Here is a 17,857-nt window from a genome sequence, read left to right on the forward strand (position 1 = left end):
ACCGTTATGGAGTGAGCTGTTCACTATCTTAACGAGGTGGTTGATCTGTAGAGAAATTCTCGTGAGAGTCCATGGTGCACGGCATGCATGCTCATCGCTTGCAAATTGTGCACCATGCTACAAGGCGAGTCTTGCCTTTCGGATCAAAGCCACCACCTCGTGCCTGCAGGCATCGGACAGCACAGCTGATTACTGTGTATGGAGTCGAGACTGATAATTGGACGAAAGTACCGAGGTGGCCGCAATACGTGTGGTGCACTGACTGGGAGATATTTTATATTACACGCGGACCTGGCGCGGACTCCATTTCGACCAGAATCGAGACTTGCAAATCCAACTACGCCCGCGGTACCTTTTAAGTCTTCGTGGCAAAAATTGCAAACTTGCAAATTTACTCGGAGTTACGTTCTCGCTATATTACCTGTAAGTATGTGCAACGTTTCTTGCATTGCAGTGCTTTTCATTTCGGCGAAGATCTGACTTCTCGGGATGTACTTCAGTTTAGCAAAAGTTCATCGTCAATTGATATGCTCAGACCGAGTTGGTTTGCTTAGTGGTGCCGACGGAGTGGGAGAATGGCCGCATAGCGGACGGTGACCATGATACGGATCTACGACTTTACGGCATTAGTGACGGACACGTTGATCGCATGCCAAGGTTTTATATCAAGCGCGCTCTGGCAAACAAGTTTGAGCCCGGTGTGCAGTGGTCAATGGGACATTTTGTTACTCGGGCTAATGTTCGCTCGCCAATCGACCCTAGGACGGTCTCGACCAACTTGTTTACATAGGACAAGGGTTAACGATTACTCAACGCGTGAATAAAGGATTCTGTTATGTAGGGAAGCTTAAATTAAGTGGAAGATGCCGTCTTACTAAGCTTAGCCATTTTCTGCCACCGTTATGTTGAGGGGGACAACAAATTTGAGAGTTAATACCTCCCCCCCGATACCAAGGCAATTTTCTTTCTTCTGTCTTTCTGTCACGGTAGAGCCAGTTGTCTACTTGTTACTGACTCGAGGTCTGAACTTGTTCAGGAAGTTCAACAGTTCTTGACGTGCAATCCGATCGAGCGCTCGGGATCGACCGCGAATCAACAATCTCCATCATGCACGCACCCTCCTCTCCACCGTCTACTCCGTCACACTCTTCATGGAAATCTGTCTTTCGTCTACCAAGTTCCTCGAAGAAGCACCGTGCTAATGCTAATGGTTCAACACTAGCCGTTGACTGTTCGCCTCGCGCAGTCACCTCTCCTCTTCAGACAGTTAGACATACTCCTGCAGCTCCCAGTCCCTCACTGACTCCCGGCTCATTCCTACCTATCGACGAGCGTTCCTCCTACAACTCTTCGAATACCCAATCCAGTGACTCGAACGTGGGAGCTGTACCGAACTCACAGTACCTTGTGCCTGATTCCCGACTCTTCCCTTACCAGCAGCAGTCGTCGGTTTCGAATGTCGAAGCAAATGGAATGGTCACTCCACAATATCCCCAAAGTCGCGTACGGACAAAGTCGGAGAAACAGCGTATGATGCAGGGTCGTGTTCCCCAGACACCAACAAAGCCACAGACTGCCACGGCCTCCCAGCAGTCATTTGCACTCCCACCAGGTCATGGTGCGTCTTCAAGTCGCTCGGGGCCCTTGTCTCCACGCGCAATGGGCGCGTCTGCCACTCGCTTCATCCGTCGCGTAGCGTCCGCACCAAACGCGAAGCATCTTTTTTCTTCCGGTGGTCGGTCGTCGGCACCCACGAAAAATGGTCTATTAGCACCTGCAGATATGGTCCCACCAGTTCCTGGTGCACCGTCTACGTCATCTGATCTTGGTGATGATTCATTGGAGACTCTGTCATCTGGTTCTTCAAGAGGGAGATCCAATCGGCACGAACGGTATCCTGGTAATTCACATCTTTCAAAGACTAGAATTGTGAATGGAGCGCATGATGGTCCTGGAAAAATGGCTTTCAGACGGACATATTCTAGTAATTCAATCAAAGTTCGACAGGTAAGTTACGAAGCTTCTCTGCGCGTAGAGTTCGGTCTAAAACAAAGGGGTCAGGTCGAGGTCGGCCCATCAAGCTTCTTGAAAATTAAAATGCTTGGAAAGGGCGACGTCGGACGCGTGTACCTTGTGCGAGAAAAGAAGACTGACAAGCTTTTTGCTATGAAAGGTGGGTTCGTGATTTGACGAGACTTGAAGTTGGCTTCAATTATGATTCCCCAGTCCTGTCCAAAAAGGAGATGATCGATCGAAAAAAGATAAAGCGTGCATTGACCGAGCAAGAAATTCTTGCGACTTCAAATCATCCATTCATCGTAACGCTCTATCACTCCTTCCAGTCGGAAGAGTACCTCTACTTCTGCATGGAGTACTGCATGGGTGGCGAGTTTTTCCGTGCCTTACAAACTCGTCCGGGAAAATGCCTTCCGGAAGATGGTTCGCGTTTTTATGCGGCGGAGGTTGTGGCGGCCTTGGAGTACCTTCACTTGAACGGCTTCATATACCGCGATCTCAAGCCAGAAAGTAAGTTGCTTCTCCTCTTGATCGCCAACGTGTACTAAACGCTTAACTTTATTGCCACATCTTGCTGCGTCTTCGGTTGATTTTGTAATCTTGGCCTTTCATTTACCGCGTCTTCCGTACTTGCTGGAACTTCGTCCAGATATTCTCCTCCATCACTCCGGGCATATCATGCTGTCGGATTTCGATCTTGCCAAACAATCTGGGCATCCTGGGGGCCGTCCTGCGACGATTCACCAGCTAGGACCAAACGGGGTAAGACATTCCCTCATCGTCCATGCGGATAAAATTCACACAATCTACCTATGTTATAGATACCTATGATCGATACGATGTCATGCACAGCGGATTTTCGGACTAACTCATTTGTCGGTACCGAGGGTAAGGGTCCTTTAATTGTCTACAATCACGAACTTGACTGTTTTCGGGTTGTTGCAGAGTACATCGCACCTGAAGTGATTGCTGCGCAGGGCCACACTGCTGCGGTGGATTGGTGGACACTGGGTATCTTGATATACGAAATGATTGTGAGTGACAGTGATGATCCATCATCGGCGGAGTTTGGATGCGGATTGATTGTGCGGGTGAGAAAAAAAATAATTGACGCTCTTGTGCAGTTCGCCACCACGCCCTTCAAGGGGAAAGAGAGGAACGATACTTTTTCCAACATCCGGTCTCTGCCAGTTCATTTCCGGGACGCACCTAAAATTACGAGGTGGGCTGGAGTTGAAATCTGAGTGATGAGTAAAAGTTAACGAAAGACTGCCGTACAGCGCTTGCAAGGATATCGTGATTCGGCTGCTGGACAAAGATGAACGAACTAGGTTCGGTAGCAGGAGTGGAGCGAGTGAAGTTAAGCAACATAAATGGTTTGCGAAAATGAACTGGGGATTGTTGCGTCACCAGCGGCCACCGGTGAGTCTGACCTGCCCCTATGTAACTCTTGTGTGGTGTTGGGCGCTTAAGGCGTGTGAGACGAGAGCACATGTATCTTGATCCGAATACGATAGTTGACTGACGCGCCCCTTATCTGTCCCTGTGTAGATCGTTCCATCGTCCTCTAATGGTCTTGATGCGGTGAATTTCCGGCACCTGAAGGAGTCACGTTCGCTTCATCTAGAGGAGCAAATGCGGGGGGTAGGGAGCCCTGGGACGCCCGGATACGACGACGGGTTGGACGTACCATCTGATGGAGATCTGTTTGGCGGGTTCAACAGTGTCACACTACACTATGATGGGGAAAGTTGAAAAACTATTATTCCGTCGTTGTGCCACGGTGGCATCTCGATATTTCCTTGGTTGTATGATACCATGCTCTGCTTTATTTCATTGACGGATTGCTTGCATAGTAAATTCACTTGTATTATTTGCACTCGCTTTTTAGTATTATTATGTCCGAAGGATCTATTCTAATCATGACGCCTGTTGATTGTTTTTGAAATGACATCAGATAACTCGGGGATTAGCCGATGCGGCATGTTTCTCCATGGACCAGGGACAGGAGATAGAGGGCGCGGGGAGTGGTTCTTTAAAGGTCGGGCGGATCGCTGAGGAGGAGAAGCAGAGTGAGAAGATCAAGGTTTAGTTGCGGTAAGTCTAAATTAGGAAGTGGGACCCCGGATAGTGCAAAAGTGAACCAAGGCGGCCGATTACCTATGCCGCTGAATAGATTTCGATCAAGGATAGCCTCGGCGCCGAGGAAGTGGAATAAAAGCCAAATTTAGGATATTTCCGAACGCGGCCGCGGCTTGCACCCTTGATTACGTTTTAATTTTTAAAAAGGAAAGTGCGGTAACAAAAAATGGATATGGAATGTTGACGTAAATTTATTCGTAACCTAATTTCGGTGTTGACGATTTCGGTTGATGAGTTATTCTCCACCGCCCATTTCGATTTTGAATCTAGTTTTATACTTAGCTACCTTTTATAAATTATCAAAAAAGGTCTCCGATCGACGACTCCTACCTACTACTACTTTGCATTTTTTGGCTTCTTTTTAGACAACCTACATAGTTCGCACTTCCCCTCCTCTCCTTTTCTCATCTTTTTTAACGGCGACCCACGAACGACGACCTCCACAATGCAGGACTTGTACACAACCCAATACCCAAACCAACGCACTCACCAGCAATGGTCTCGTCCATCAACTGACTATCCTCAGATTAATACAACTGGTCCAACTTACCCACAGCAGCCATCAGCTTCTCATTCTAGTTCTAGCAATGGCTCTCCGACAGAGGATAGTCCACCTGCTTCTCTCAAAGTTCATGAGCAGCAGCAACCTCCTCCTCCAAAGTCAGAGGCAAAGCCTCAGGCAACTTTCTTGACAAAACTCTACGCGTATGTTTGACCTAGTCGCGTCCATCCAACTCTTTAAATTCATAAACGCGTTTAAAGTCTTCTAGAGCGTCCAGAAAATCATCACATGATCCGTTGGGATCCTGCAGGAGAACATATCATCGTAGAGAGGCCAGAACAGTTGGCCCTCCATGTCCTCCCAAGCATTTACCGTCAATCGAGATTTGCAAGCTTCTCCCGGCAACTAAATGTATCTATGCTTCCATCCTTCTCTCTCTCTCAACCCATTCATATATTTCAACCATTAGATCTATGGCTTCATGCGCAAAGTAAACCTCCGCAACGTCGACCCCGCTATTGATGACCCAGACGCGAGCACATGGTGTAAGTCCGCGTCACAACCACAACCACCCACACTCACTAACAATACGCTACCGCAGCCCACCCCACTCTCAACCGCCACTCCCCCCCTGAGGTCGTGGCTAATTTCAAACGCCGCGTCCCACCGCGTCTTCCTAAACCAAGGAAGCGTGATACCCAGGAGCCTCCCTCAATACCCCCTCCCCGTTCCGCCATCGGTATGGGTCCAGTTCCTCTCACAGTCCCTTCCTCTGTCGGTCCAAAAGGCACTTTGCCTAATGGTGGCCGTGCTCGTGGCTTTTCTGCACCAGGCTCCTTCACTCCTTTGAACCAAAGCAGCGCAGGTTGGAGCGCGTCTTACCCTCACGCTCGTAACCTGCCTCCTCTTACTGTCCCTTCCGAGCCCACTCATCACAACTTGTACAACCAATCTCACTTGCAGCCCATTTCTCCCGCAGAGGAGTCCCCCACCGCTCAGTTCAGCGCAATGGGTCCTGGAAGTGGTTATCATCACCCTCAGCATACTAGCAACAGGGACATGCTTGTCCCTCCTTCGCAGTATTCCTACGCTGACCAGAACTGGCAGTACTCCCCAAACAGCACGACCTCCAACCATTCCGGCAGTTTGTCTTCCTTGTTGAACCCACCGAGCAACAATGGCTATGGTCCACGCCCAACGCCGACCATCAACACTTCATACTCGTCCACCTATTCGGGTGTTTCGATGCACAGTGACAACAGTCCGCCCTCACTATCTCCGGATAGCCGCCCAACGACGGGATACTCCATTTCATCAGTGTCATCCCTGCCGTACGAGGAATCACCGTCGCATCATAATTACCATCAGGCTGATTACTCGCGTCCCGGCTCCAGTCACCACCGCCCCATTTCGCCATCATTGTCACGCCCACCGTCGTCCTCGAAGCAGTATGGTCCGTCGTCCCTGAGCATTCGCCGTCCCCGTCGTCACAGTCAGGCTATGAGTCCATACCCATCTCCTTATGGAGAGCATCCTTCCAACGAGAGACCATCGACGTCGCCTCATCCAGCTGACGATGGAAACATGCCACGAGTGCGCAGTATGATTCAGCTACCGTCTGTGGATTCGTATGGCTTCCCTGCTGGGCAAGCTGAATTCGCTTACTCTGCCGTTGGCGGTGCACCCATCGATTCGATGGATACGCGAAGTGGTTGGGGCCACCACCAGGTTGGACCGCGCCCTTCTACAAGCGCGTCGTCGATCAGCGCAGCTTCGCACACGTCGTCGTCTCAAGCGAACACGCCGCCACTCGGGGACTATGGCGCAGGGGAAGCGGACATTAACCGTTGTGAGTCGCGCGACTACCCCTTGCGCCCCCCGATGTCTCACGGTCTGGCTTACTGACTGTCAGTCTCTTGAAGACTCGCCTGACTTTGGGTTTGTCGCTATGAACGGGCACCTTCCTCCGCAATATACCAAAACTGTGAGCGAGCTCTAGACGCTCCTTTCCCGTGGAGAAAGTAGACTTGTTGCTCGGATTTGCTTTTGTTTTTTTTTAATTCAACTCTTTCCTTGGTGTTTGCGCTTTGACTTTTGGACTACTCTGGCTGCTTTGCGTTTTGCGTTTGCCCTCACGATCCACTTTCCTTTCCTCGCCTCGCCTCACTTTACCCGCTTCCTTGTTGGAAGCTATACGAAATTGGAAGATCTCTTTCATGAACCTTACAAAACGATTGGCTGCGTTTGCATGTGCTCTCTCATCTAGTTCCAGCGTGTATACTTTGCTGCTCCTCATTTGTAGTACCACAACCCCATCATCACTCCCACTTTGATACCTCTCTCTCGTCTTTGGCTCTTTGTGCATACGGTTACCCCGTATACAGTTACCCTCGTTCATTGATATCCCGGCTGCTTTTTTTTTTCTTTCCTTCTCGTCAGTATCTGCAATACATTTTGCTTGTCCCAGAATGATTCAAGTCCGCTTAATCCAATGGGTGAATGATGGCCATTAGATTGAATTTGCAAACGCAAAACTCCCTCAAGCACCCTACAATAAATTGATGAGTTGATTTTTTCCCAGCCAATAACATAAACAAAACAAATATTTGGAATTTGAGAGATAAACGGCGTCCGGATATGTACGTTCCAGATCGGGAAACAGTTTGTTGATCTCGTCTGATCTGGGATCAGAGCGAATGGACAGAATTCTGATCGGGGGCTCGTTTTTTTTTTGATAACGTAATGCGTCAACTTCAACTTGCTGCCGCCATTTCGGATGTTTGCGAGACAGGTGATATGAATGTGGAGGGTGTCGAGCGCGGTGGTCGTTGGGTTGGCTTGCTGTTCATATTCTTTGTGGATTTTCCGTGATATGGTGGAGTTTTTGATCGTGCCAACAGGAAAGAGGGCGACCCTAGGGCTGGCACAGCCGGCCAAGGTTTGCCAATGGATCAATAGCGTTTTTAGCGGCGCACGGCGTTTACTGCAGGGTAACCCTAGTGTCAGGTCAGGGGCAGGCCCAAACATCGTGCTATTAACTGGTATACACGTTTTGTGCTGTATACTAAGGTCCCGTCAGCCTGTGCAGATCGACATTATGCCTCTTATGAACTCGGGCGGTGTTAGTCCAGATACAACACCCAATTTTCATTGGTGTTCTCCATGCGTCACTAGGAAAGATGCGAGAAAAACGACATATGATGGGTGTGGCACGACGGAGATATCCAAAAGTACATATCTCTTTCAAAATACAAACATACATACATACATACATACAAGTTTTGGCTGTTAATCAATCCGCGTCTTATATGATATCCTTGGGTAATAATATACAAAAGTCTAGGCTCGAAAAGAGTCCAATTAAAGGGGGGGAAAAGGCAGCGACTAGACTGCGGGAAGGCCAGACAAACCGCCTTGCGGCGAAACAAGTTCACGCGAAACCAGCTGCGCCTCGCTCATGTTGTTCCGTGTCAGGGGTAATCGTAGGTGTCGAGATCCAACATCGTCATCCTCTCCATGCGACTCTGCATCCAAAAACGCCACTCTTTCTTCCGACGCACTTCCAGAAACCTCCATCTCATCATCCAGTTCATCGTCCACCGCTCGGCGCGCTACCAAACTGATGTAGACGAAAAGTGCAATGCACAAAAGGATTCCGGCGATAGTCCACACTCTGCTCCAGGTATCATCCTCTTCTTCCTGAACATCGGATTCTTTCTTGGCGCTGAACGAGCGAATTCCTGCACCGATGCTGGTGTGCACGATGACTTTGAAAAGGGACAAGGCCGTGCAAATCACATAGGTCCGCATGGTGAGTTTTGGCGTGGCCGCAAGAAGCGCGTTGAGCACATTGTATGGGTAAGGTGCGAGTCTGACGAGGAACAATAACTGTGGTTTGCGTTCGACCGCTCGTACTGCGCGGCATAATGTGCGCGTTGAGGTAAGCCACCGAGAAATTGGCTCGCGCAAGAATGTTCGTGATAGCCAGAACACAACGACAGCACCAGAGAGCGCAGCGCAATATGAAATGGCTGCGCCGATCCACGGCCCAAAGGTATATCCAGATAATGTGATCAGCGTGGAATACAGTGGGAGAGGGGCTATTGAAACGTGAGAAACACCGACACACATGCGTGAATTTCTGACAAAAAGATAAATTAAGAAACGGGACATACGGAAGGTTGTGATGAAGATGAGACAGAACAACACCGCGTAGCCAAAGTGTTCGTCGTTTCGCAACCAGTGTGAGAGGTGGTCAAGGCCTGCCAGAAAGAATTATTTGTGAGCAGTGCATTTGAAAATGGCGAAATTTAAGCGCGGGCATAATCGCGCGAACGAGGAATGGAGATTTGACTGCATTATTCTGCAGCAGTAGGCCACTAGGGCACCGAGGTCACGAAAGGAAACGAACAGGAACCCATTACTTACCGTCGAAAACCTCGGTCTTCCAGAATGCGATAGCTAAGATAAAACCAAGGCTAGTTGCGCCGTAGGCCAAGATAGGCAGCCATTGTTTGAAAAGATTCCATATCCGCAGCCCGCGCGGACGAACGTATCGTTGTGATTGTGAGAGGGTTTGTGATGACGAAAGGGATGAAGAAGAAGCGAACGAAGAAGAACGCATTGGAGTAAAATGATGGGATGAACGCGAGCTTCGATGCGGGGAAGGACGCGAGTTGAGAGGTATACCATTTGGAAGTGAACCTGGGCCTGATTTCTCGCTCAGTACCGGTGAATCACCGCTCAGCTGCACGGCCATTGGCTTGGCAGGTATGAACAGGGTCTGAACAGATCTACTACTTGTCCTGGTTGCAAGACGCCCTAACCGCAATCGCGCTGCTCAGCGCACACAACGAATGGTAGTCAGGATGGCTCTTGGAGAAAGAGAGCAGAGAAAAGGAACGTCGGGTCGCAAGGCGATACAATATTTTAAGTAACACTCGAGCAAGCACATGCTGCTAACTATGGGTTTCCAAGATATTGCATGCGTGCCTTATCTCGGTAATGTCCCACGCCACTTTTATATAGGATCGCTATGACTGGTTCACGTTGGTAGTCACGTTCGTGGCACATACTGCTGCGGATCGTCGTCGGCATTGATAATTCTATAATGCTGAACATATCTAACGGTCCGTACGGGTTGATGCAGGGCTAGGGAACGAAGATTTTGAGCGCCTTGCCACGTCGCGGACCGTGACACGTGCAAATATCGGGAGGCTGCACTCCGAGTCAACTGACTTTTGTGCGATCAGTAATTGCCAATCCATATATTTGCAATCCAACACTCTTCTCAGCGTCTGCCAGATGAGTTGGCCAGTCAGAAATATAGTGGTCTGATGTTGGGCGGAGATATGGGGGGGCAGAACGTGGTGGACCAGGGTACCTGAGAAGGCTTGGCCTCTTTGCTAATACATATCACCCAATACGAACAGTAGTTTGATTGAAAGCGAGAAGCGAGGAACCGAGGGTGCACATGCAAGTAACAGGAGATCGTGTGCCCTGTCAGCAAAAACGGCTGTTAAGCAAGTGAAGGGCGGATGTGACAACATAGCGAGCAGAAAACAGAAATTCATGCTATGCTGATTCGGGGAGGGCGATGACTTGCGAGAACAGGTCAAGAGGGTCAGACAAAGAACGCCGGCCTAAATATATGTCGCCTCCACAGTCCGTGCATGACGAACAAAAATATTAATATTTTTTGCGATTATCGCCCAACATCATTTTGCCGGTCAAAGCCTATGAAAAATAATTTGAAACAGCGGGACCGCAGGGAAGGAGTCTTCAGAATCTCTCCCTCGCTGATGAAGTCCCAATATGTCCGCGACACGACATTGTCGGCATGCGCACATGAGTTTCTAGTCGCGAATGTTAATAACATTGTCATTGGCGCCAACTAGAGGCGAGAGATAACGAGGCTTACTTTTCAATGTTGGACCAGCTTGGATGTAATGCAGCCTGATTGAAGATTAATTTCTCTTTTCGTCTCACCATTGAATACCGAGTCGAAAAGAGAAAGCGTTCTGTCGGGTCCTGATCAACGCTAAGCCTAATCTCCCCCAGTCGTACCAAATAGAAGGAAGGCCTAGTCTTCTTTATACATAATGCGGGGACTAGGCCCAGCGACTGGAACCTCGAGTGCGCTCGCGAACTGTAACTGTTCGTGGAGATTCGGATGGGCATCGTCCCCATTGAGTCGGATGGCCCCGGAGAGCTCTACATCATGATCAGCTATTTCGGAGGTCCTGTGCAGTGTGGGAGTGAACTTCGGGGAGATGCGTTGAACTGAGGTCGCGAGCAGGAGAAGCATGTGAGCAGAGTCTAGAGCCTCTCATTGACACTGAATCTGTCTTGCGTGTAAGATAGGCACGAGAGACCACAGTGTGAGTGTGACCCTTGCGCCCATGTTGCTTATGCAATCAGGAGCAGCCGACAATCGAGACTCTTACTGCATCTCACACGTCAACTACAACTGGGGTTGCAACTTTGAAGGCTTTTCCTATACAGAGTTACCGCCGTTCGCATCTTGGCACCAACGTCCAAGCAAAGCTACCTCGTGTGCGCATTTTATCTCTTGATATCTCATGTTCTCTGAATCATTCTGCACGATGTCACAGTCCCACGTTTGATGAACTTTTGAACTTTGTTCTGTTCATTAGAAGCGCCGTTCACCCTAGCGAGCGACTTCTCCACCCACAAGAAATATTTTTGCTTTGCACCCCAAACACCGCGGGCAAAGTAAAATATTCACCCATATTTTCTGGCCTGTTTCACGTCCATACGAGTCATTACGGAAGGCCTTCCGATTTGTAGAAACATATGGCGCCCTTAACGCGCCTCGTTCAACCGCGATCTCTACATGTTCCCCTACGGCGGATCCGTGGGTACTCGTCAACCACGGAACCTCGGTCCGCGCATTCTGAATGGTATGCATCCATGTTGCCGGGCATGATTCCGGTAGCTCTTTTGGGCTCCGCTGTGTACATGGTAAGTAGTGTCATCCTCGCATCGTGGGTCACTGGCATTCTTCGCTGCGTTCCCTCGCGTCATGATCTGAATTCAACGTGTCAACATGTTTACTGATGGTGTGCTTTGACTTGATCAGGGGTTGCAGCTATTACAGAGCCGGCTGGATCACGAGAAATTTCTAGATGAAGCACGAGACCATGTACGTCAACTCGAAGAAGAGGTGGACAGGTTGCAGAAGGAACGGGCCCTGCAACCATTGACCACATCATCATTACGCGTCCCTGCCTCTAAGTGGTGGCCGTGGTGATTTTTTATATAGCAATACTTGTCATTATCGGTTCAAGTCATTTGTAGTAATTTTCGCCAGCCCAAAATCATCATTCTGTCTACAATAAATACATGCGTGACCAAGGCGAAATCAAGCAATATATTAGCAAAGGGTATTAAAAAACAACCAAAAAATCAGTATGCGATGCGAGGTGATGGGTAGTAGTAAAAACATGCATGATAACATAGATGAAGCACACGAGGAACGGTCGAACACCGGAAGCATGTCAACGTTTGGGCACGGCAAGAGGCGTAAATGAACATGCTTCGATCACCTTTTCCTCATTCAAGTCACGAATAGCTAGTGCCATGACGTTCAACTAGTCAGGGCCTTGTTGACAAGCGCAGTTCTATACTTGTCGTACAATTTTGCGGAGCTACCAAACGCCGATTAGGAGTATGAAACGGCAATGACAATGGGGGATGTTACCTAAGGACTGCTGCTGCAAGGCCAGTAAAGGACTGGACAGTGTCTTTCCACCCTTTGATCCTGAAGATATCATATGCTGTAACGCGAGGATGTCAAGGGGGAAATACCTGTGCAATCAAACTACTTACAGACGAAGATGAGATCCATGACAAGTTTCGCCCTTGAGGCCTGGAGCCAGTAGTTCTTCTTTTGCAGGCGTGTTAGCTCACGCTCGTCAATTTTTGACGCTTTTGGTTGTGACTTGGAAGTAGCCCCCGAGAGGGACTCTTTGTATGCCCTTGATTGAACTGAAACAAATGATGAACAACCGGGCTTGAAGAGATGAAAAGATGGATAGTTCACCTTCTCGTTGTTGGCCCTCAATAAGTCCCATTTCGACTCCATTCTCAACCAGACCGACCAGTGTAGCAAATAGCCAACACCAGTCAGCAAACCGGGCCGCGCGTTCTCCCAGCTTAGGACCAATTAGGCCGAGTCGCGAAAGCGAGTATATATCATCTGACAGGCCGTTTACAAGCTCGAGGAGAACAGGGGGTGGAGCCGATAACAAAGCACGAAGGACCGGGTGCGAAAGGAAGGGGCCCCCCGACAATTGCGAAGATTTAGAGGATGACGCGGGGGTGGCTGTGAAGCTGTGAGGGATAAGGGAAGAGCCGGAAGACGAGAAGGGCACAGATTGTTGCGCTAATACCTGACTCAGGGGGGCTAACCAGTTGAACATGATGAGCATTTTTCTGTGTGCACCGTCAATTGGCAATAACGATGTTAAAGTCAAAATGTTAGCCACCTAGTGAAGGAGAACCCATTTTTTGCAGCCACAAGCCTCCGTACAATTTCCCGCTGCCAAGCGGACTTTCCGCTACGAAATAAAATCTTGCTGTGGAAGAGCAGATACACACGTATCGAGTATTGCATTAATTTCTACTCCAGAGATTACTTCTGTCGCTTGTTCGGCGAGCATATTATAGTCACTCACAAATGCTTTATCCCGTCCATTACTTGTAACAAACATATCCCGCCATACCTCGTGTGTCCCGACCAATTTTTCAGCTTCTTTTACACGTACGTCTTCCTCGTCTAGCTCCACGTCTTCGTCTTCATCTACCTCCACCTTGTCCGCTTTGACCGTCTCTCCGTCTTGTTCTTCCTCTGCCTTTTCGTCGTACACGCTAATGCTCATGCTCATGTTCCTAAAGTGCGAGTGCGACTGCGCAGCGGTACTCGGGCGGGGCGTACGAGGCGGGTGCGCAGAAAGAGGGTTCATTTGAAAGGAATTTGACATGTCGAACGCAGGAGGCGTGTAGAAGGGCGCCTGCATCGGGTCGTGCAGTGAGCTGGAAGATGAGCCCATCTCGTCGCCCAAGTTCGGGAACGTGATTGAAGACATTTATGCGGTTTCGAGTGCTCGATTTCAGTCAACAAAGTAAGACTAGGAGTGGCTAGGATAAAGGTTAGGACACTGGAACAGCACACAGGAAACCTGTCTGTAGTAGTTGTGAGTCTCTGTATCTCAAACTCTCACGACCGCGGACCGGGCGAACAAACCCATACGACCAAACAAATGTAAACGCCTTCGCTCGACAGTTGGCGCGATCTGAGTTCAGCTCAACTGCATTCAAACCATTGCTCCTCGTTTATCTCTAGCTGGAGGAAGGATGACAACAACCCTGGGACTCCGGTCCCCTGTTTCGCGGTCTGGAGCGGTATCGCCTCAACCTCCTAGACCCGCCTTCGATACGGAGGTGTTGCGAGCATACGTGAAGAAACTATTGCCAGCAACGCTTTCGCATGCTGTGTGGTCACCTATTGAACGAGACCAAGTAAAAGCGTGGATGAAGGAGATTGGAGAACGCGTCAAAGAGCGGATGGTGGAGATTCAGCCACATGGATTGTAAGTGCAATGACTGGCTGCTTACATTGAGCTCATCTCGTGACCCTGTGTTATATACTGACACAGTAAGTATATGGTCTTGGTCCAGATCACGGAGAATATGGGGCAAGGTGGCCGGTAGGAATTATCGCGATCTATATATCGATCATCGATCATCGTTGATCATCGCCCGCAGGTCACATATGGTGTCTCACTGGGAGGACGGCGATGTCTGCTTGAACGAACTCTTTTACAATGTGGGCATATCTTGACATGCGGGCTGAACGTTTGATCCGCTAACTCATGACCGGTGACAATCGTAGGACTCATTATTCTGTACATGTACCGCCATCGCGGTGCGGGCCTCATGACACATCTTTGGGTTGCCGTTACCCTCTGTTCAAAGGCCTTGAATCTAGGCTTAACTTTCGCGCACTCGATAACCGTAATCACTTGCACTAAAACCACGATATGTCACGAAATTGCATAATTACTACACTTTATTCGACGACTACGCAATCGCGTCATTGGATCACCTCAGATTTGCGAAAACTTTCCTGTCGATCCTGTAATGGGTAGCTTCCAATTCTCTGCACGTTAATCGACGCATAATTTGTTATGCGCGCGCTCACTACATGGTAAGGCTGATTGATGTCCGTGACGTCAAAAAATCAGATATGTCCATTGGAAAAGTTCTGATGCTGAGAAAGAAGCTCTTGAGCTTACAGGTTGGTTTGATACATTTTGGCAGATAAGTTCGTCATGATTGTTGTCTTACTTGAAAGTCATTATTCGACGGCTTCTCACGTTCACGTCAACGATGCCACTTTGGCTCTCAGCTTGATCTGCTCAAGCACCCTTACGTTGATGACTTGCTGACCGCTGAAGCGCCCTGTGATTGGTGGAAATGACTCCGTTGGACTAGAAACGGGATGTTCCTTGTACTAGTCCAGATTTGAAGTTGGCAGTATTCAATCTTGAGATCGATGGGCGGGGCATTCCGGGTGTTCCCGCTCACATCTTATCTCACAAGGGGCATAGTTGGTCTACCAGCGTGTTTTACCAGCTGTTCTCCTAGTGTCCGAGGAACGGACCGTCATAAACACGCATTTGATAGGATCATGATGGGGGCACGATGCCAGGCCTTACTCTGGACAAACGAGCGGCACCGGGGATCGCATTCATGAATAGACACATGGCCTCGTGTTCGACTTGCCTACCATTAGGTTCAAACATCTGACCTGCGTTTTTACTCAGGTACAAAGATACCGCGGAGTCAAATGACGATGGGCCGCGATTTGAATCAGAGACGATCAAAAGTTTCTCGCCAGATCCATTGCAAGTTGCTACCTGTGCGTTGTTTCGGTCAATGTTGGCTTCTATTGATGATAGCCAAAACTTGATGCCACTCCCATCCCTTGCAATTGGCTACCTGGAGAAATACGTACATGCGTGAGAGAACCCTCGTTTTTGAGACTTGTCTATCAGTGAAGGTGACTATTTGGATATGGGGTAGGTTCTAGAAGGTAATATTTCTCCAATAGACACAAGACGCGACCATTCTAGTGTTTCATTAAAGACGGGCGTATTTACTTGAGTACCTCATTGTAGAGTTGGAGGGCGACCATCAATCTGGCATGTTGACTTTTGGTTGGTGCCCCTATATCATAGATCTCGTCCCGGTTCAAATTATTCACGGACCGTTCAACACATGTATCACAACAGCATTCTCGCGTAACATCAGTACTCATTTCTCGCGCGGGAGTTGATGCGAGTAGCCAGCTGCCCGGCACCACCATGACCATACGCTCAACGTCCTCTTTCAAATCGATATTTTGGTCGACTAGTTAGTCAATACTCGTGCAACCCGTTCTCACATCCCTGATCGAGTGGGAATTTGTGCTATCGATCTCATCAGGGAAACCCGGGACGGATTTGCCTATATCGTTATCTGCTAGGAAGAGCCCGTTGTAGAATATCTCCCTCGACCACCCATCATGACATATTTCAACATAGCCAGTCCACGTTGCAAGATAGCTCATTGTCACTGAGGGATGGGTGGATATCCATATTCAAATAAAAAAATTAATATTGTTAATGTACTTAATTCCGGCGGCCATCGCAAGGTCCTCTACGAGGAGAGCCATCCAAGGTTGAGTTCGTTACGTTAATGTGCACATTTGTAAATCATCTACTTACCGACGATAATTCACCACTGTCTCGTAGTCGACCTGACCCGCCGGGTGTACATGCCCATGCTTCTAACCAAGTCCTATCTTGCGGTGATACAAGGCTAATATCGAACCACGGAGGATCTGAGGGGCGATAGGCGTGCTAGTGGCGATGCGCCTTCTACTTTTTTCGTCTCGAGATAAATATGGGCGCCTCGAAGTCGAACCAGTTCAACTTTAAAGATATAGGTTTTCGGGGTCCTCTTCGGTGTGTTTTACATGTCCGCTTCAGATATGCATGAGCCCACTTTGCTGCCTAGCGATGCAGTACCTGCGAACTAAGCTCCGATATGGTTTTGTGCAAATCCCAAGTAATGGAATATGAGTCCACGCGCTGTAGCGAGAATAAGGAGGTCCGAGGAGTGGTCACGATCCACTTTCTCTTTACAGACACTTGAGCGGGTGGAAGTGCGGAAGGCCGACGTTGACCAACCGCTCACTGTCTCCGAAACCTTTCTCCACACAGACAAAATTTGAACCGCTTTCGTATGTGACACTGCCGCAGGTATGCTTTTGGCCACTATTAAAATAGACAGTGAGAAGACTCGTCGGAGAAGGTAGGAGAAGATACGGCGCTGTAAAAACGCTTGTTGATTTTCCGGTGCTTGTAGTCGTTGCCGCCGCATCAACCAGTATCAGCCCTCATCAGCCGCACAAAGATTCTCATGACTAACAACACCAATGAGGTATCCAGGTCAGGAGTGCTCTTGAAACAAGTCGTTACTGACGTTCGGGGACAACCTTGTGCGACGATAAAGGAGGATCTCTCGCATTTTCGGCCAAACAATCCCATCGTGACTCCGAACGACTGCGGGATACGAATGTGGACGTGAGATAAGACGATAGAATGATGATCCCTGAAACATGAGTGCCGTTAGAGCGGAATGAACATTTCCTACTCTCCAGACTTACTCTTTTGGTAATAACATTGTTGGCTAGACTGTCATTAAGCAATGGCACCCGCTCACATGTTTCTCATCAGATCTTAACACTATCAGCAGCTGACCCGCTTCGCGACAATCCGTTGAAGTATGGGTTGTGGCGGTGAGAGACCATCGCTGAGTACATTCGTACGCCACAAAGCCCCAATGTTCCAGGAAGGGCAGGAACTGAGAAGCCACGGCGGTAGCAAAGAAGTCCGAGGCAGCTACACACTTGTCGTTTAAGGCGCTCAAATTGACGGGCCATAATAGGTAAGGCGTCTCGCTGGCACAAAGATGACCAGAACAGATTCGCCTGGGCATCCTCTGGGCGGCGTTGCCTGGTGGGTGACCCGAATGTGCCCGTAATATTCTTCGCATGGTCAAAAATTGTGCCATCGGAAACATTCTCAATGAGAAATTTAGCTCTTTCGCTTTAGTCAGGCCGATTGT

At 49.0% G+C, this 17,857-nt stretch overlaps 6 protein-coding genes across 6 annotated transcripts; 4 read left to right on the forward strand and 2 right to left on the reverse strand.

The window, feature by feature from the left end:
• The first annotated feature begins 825 nt into the window (after positions 1 to 825).
• Positions 826 to 4,089, forward strand: DEU56DRAFT_785675 (Pkinase-domain-containing protein). Its single transcript, XM_041352298.1, has 10 exons — positions 826 to 986; positions 1,037 to 2,007; positions 2,062 to 2,173; positions 2,227 to 2,526; positions 2,666 to 2,778; positions 2,838 to 2,904; positions 2,962 to 3,050; positions 3,141 to 3,238; positions 3,297 to 3,438; positions 3,568 to 4,089. Exons 2-10 carry the CDS (start codon positions 1,108 to 1,110, stop codon positions 3,769 to 3,771), a joined length of 2,025 nt encoding a protein of 674 aa, XP_041211486.1. The 5' UTR covers positions 826 to 986; positions 1,037 to 1,107; the 3' UTR covers positions 3,772 to 4,089.
• A 382-nt stretch (positions 4,090 to 4,471) lies between these two features.
• On the forward strand, positions 4,472 to 6,641 carry DEU56DRAFT_148933 (HSF-type DNA-binding-domain-containing protein). Its single transcript, XM_041344778.1, has 4 exons — positions 4,472 to 4,863; positions 4,921 to 5,071; positions 5,130 to 5,205; positions 5,262 to 6,641. Exons 1-4 carry the CDS (start codon positions 4,604 to 4,606, stop codon positions 6,563 to 6,565), a joined length of 1,791 nt encoding a protein of 596 aa, XP_041211487.1. The 5' UTR covers positions 4,472 to 4,603; the 3' UTR covers positions 6,566 to 6,641.
• Positions 6,642 to 7,750: 1,109 nt separating this feature from the next.
• DEU56DRAFT_785682 (uncharacterized protein) lies at positions 7,751 to 9,625 on the reverse strand. Its single transcript, XM_041352299.1, has 3 exons — positions 9,089 to 9,625; positions 8,836 to 8,922; positions 7,751 to 8,760 (listed from the first exon to the last, which is right to left on the reverse strand). The coding sequence occupies exons 1-3, from the start codon at positions 9,417 to 9,419 to the stop codon at positions 8,045 to 8,047; spliced, it is 1,134 nt and encodes a 377-aa protein (XP_041211488.1). The 5' UTR covers positions 9,420 to 9,625; the 3' UTR covers positions 7,751 to 8,044.
• A 1,381-nt stretch (positions 9,626 to 11,006) lies between these two features.
• On the forward strand, positions 11,007 to 12,201 carry DEU56DRAFT_149002 (uncharacterized protein). The gene is made up of 4 exons (XM_041344779.1): positions 11,007 to 11,040; positions 11,150 to 11,215; positions 11,275 to 11,644; positions 11,763 to 12,201. The coding sequence occupies exons 3-4, from the start codon at positions 11,477 to 11,479 to the stop codon at positions 11,931 to 11,933; spliced, it is 339 nt and encodes a 112-aa protein (XP_041211489.1). The 5' UTR covers positions 11,007 to 11,040; positions 11,150 to 11,215; positions 11,275 to 11,476; the 3' UTR covers positions 11,934 to 12,201.
• DEU56DRAFT_978535 (uncharacterized protein) lies at positions 12,029 to 13,958 on the reverse strand. Its single transcript, XM_041359700.1, has 6 exons — positions 13,360 to 13,958; positions 13,171 to 13,304; positions 12,726 to 13,117; positions 12,512 to 12,670; positions 12,384 to 12,459; positions 12,029 to 12,330 (listed from the first exon to the last, which is right to left on the reverse strand). Exons 1-6 carry the CDS (start codon positions 13,768 to 13,770, stop codon positions 12,270 to 12,272), a joined length of 1,233 nt encoding a protein of 410 aa, XP_041211490.1. The 5' UTR covers positions 13,771 to 13,958; the 3' UTR covers positions 12,029 to 12,269.
• On the forward strand, positions 13,959 to 14,793 carry DEU56DRAFT_785694 (uncharacterized protein). The gene is made up of 4 exons (XM_041352300.1): positions 13,959 to 14,274; positions 14,341 to 14,391; positions 14,450 to 14,510; positions 14,577 to 14,793. Exons 1-4 carry the CDS (start codon positions 14,039 to 14,041, stop codon positions 14,622 to 14,624), a joined length of 396 nt encoding a protein of 131 aa, XP_041211491.1. The 5' UTR covers positions 13,959 to 14,038; the 3' UTR covers positions 14,625 to 14,793.
• Positions 14,794 to 17,857: the final 3,064 nt, after the last annotated feature.

The sequence above is a fragment of the Suillus clintonianus genome (assembly GCF_016758775.1).
Source record: "Suillus clintonianus strain FC179 chromosome Unknown DEU56scaffold_15, whole genome shotgun sequence".
Lineage (NCBI taxonomy): Eukaryota > Fungi > Basidiomycota > Agaricomycetes > Boletales > Suillaceae > Suillus > Suillus clintonianus.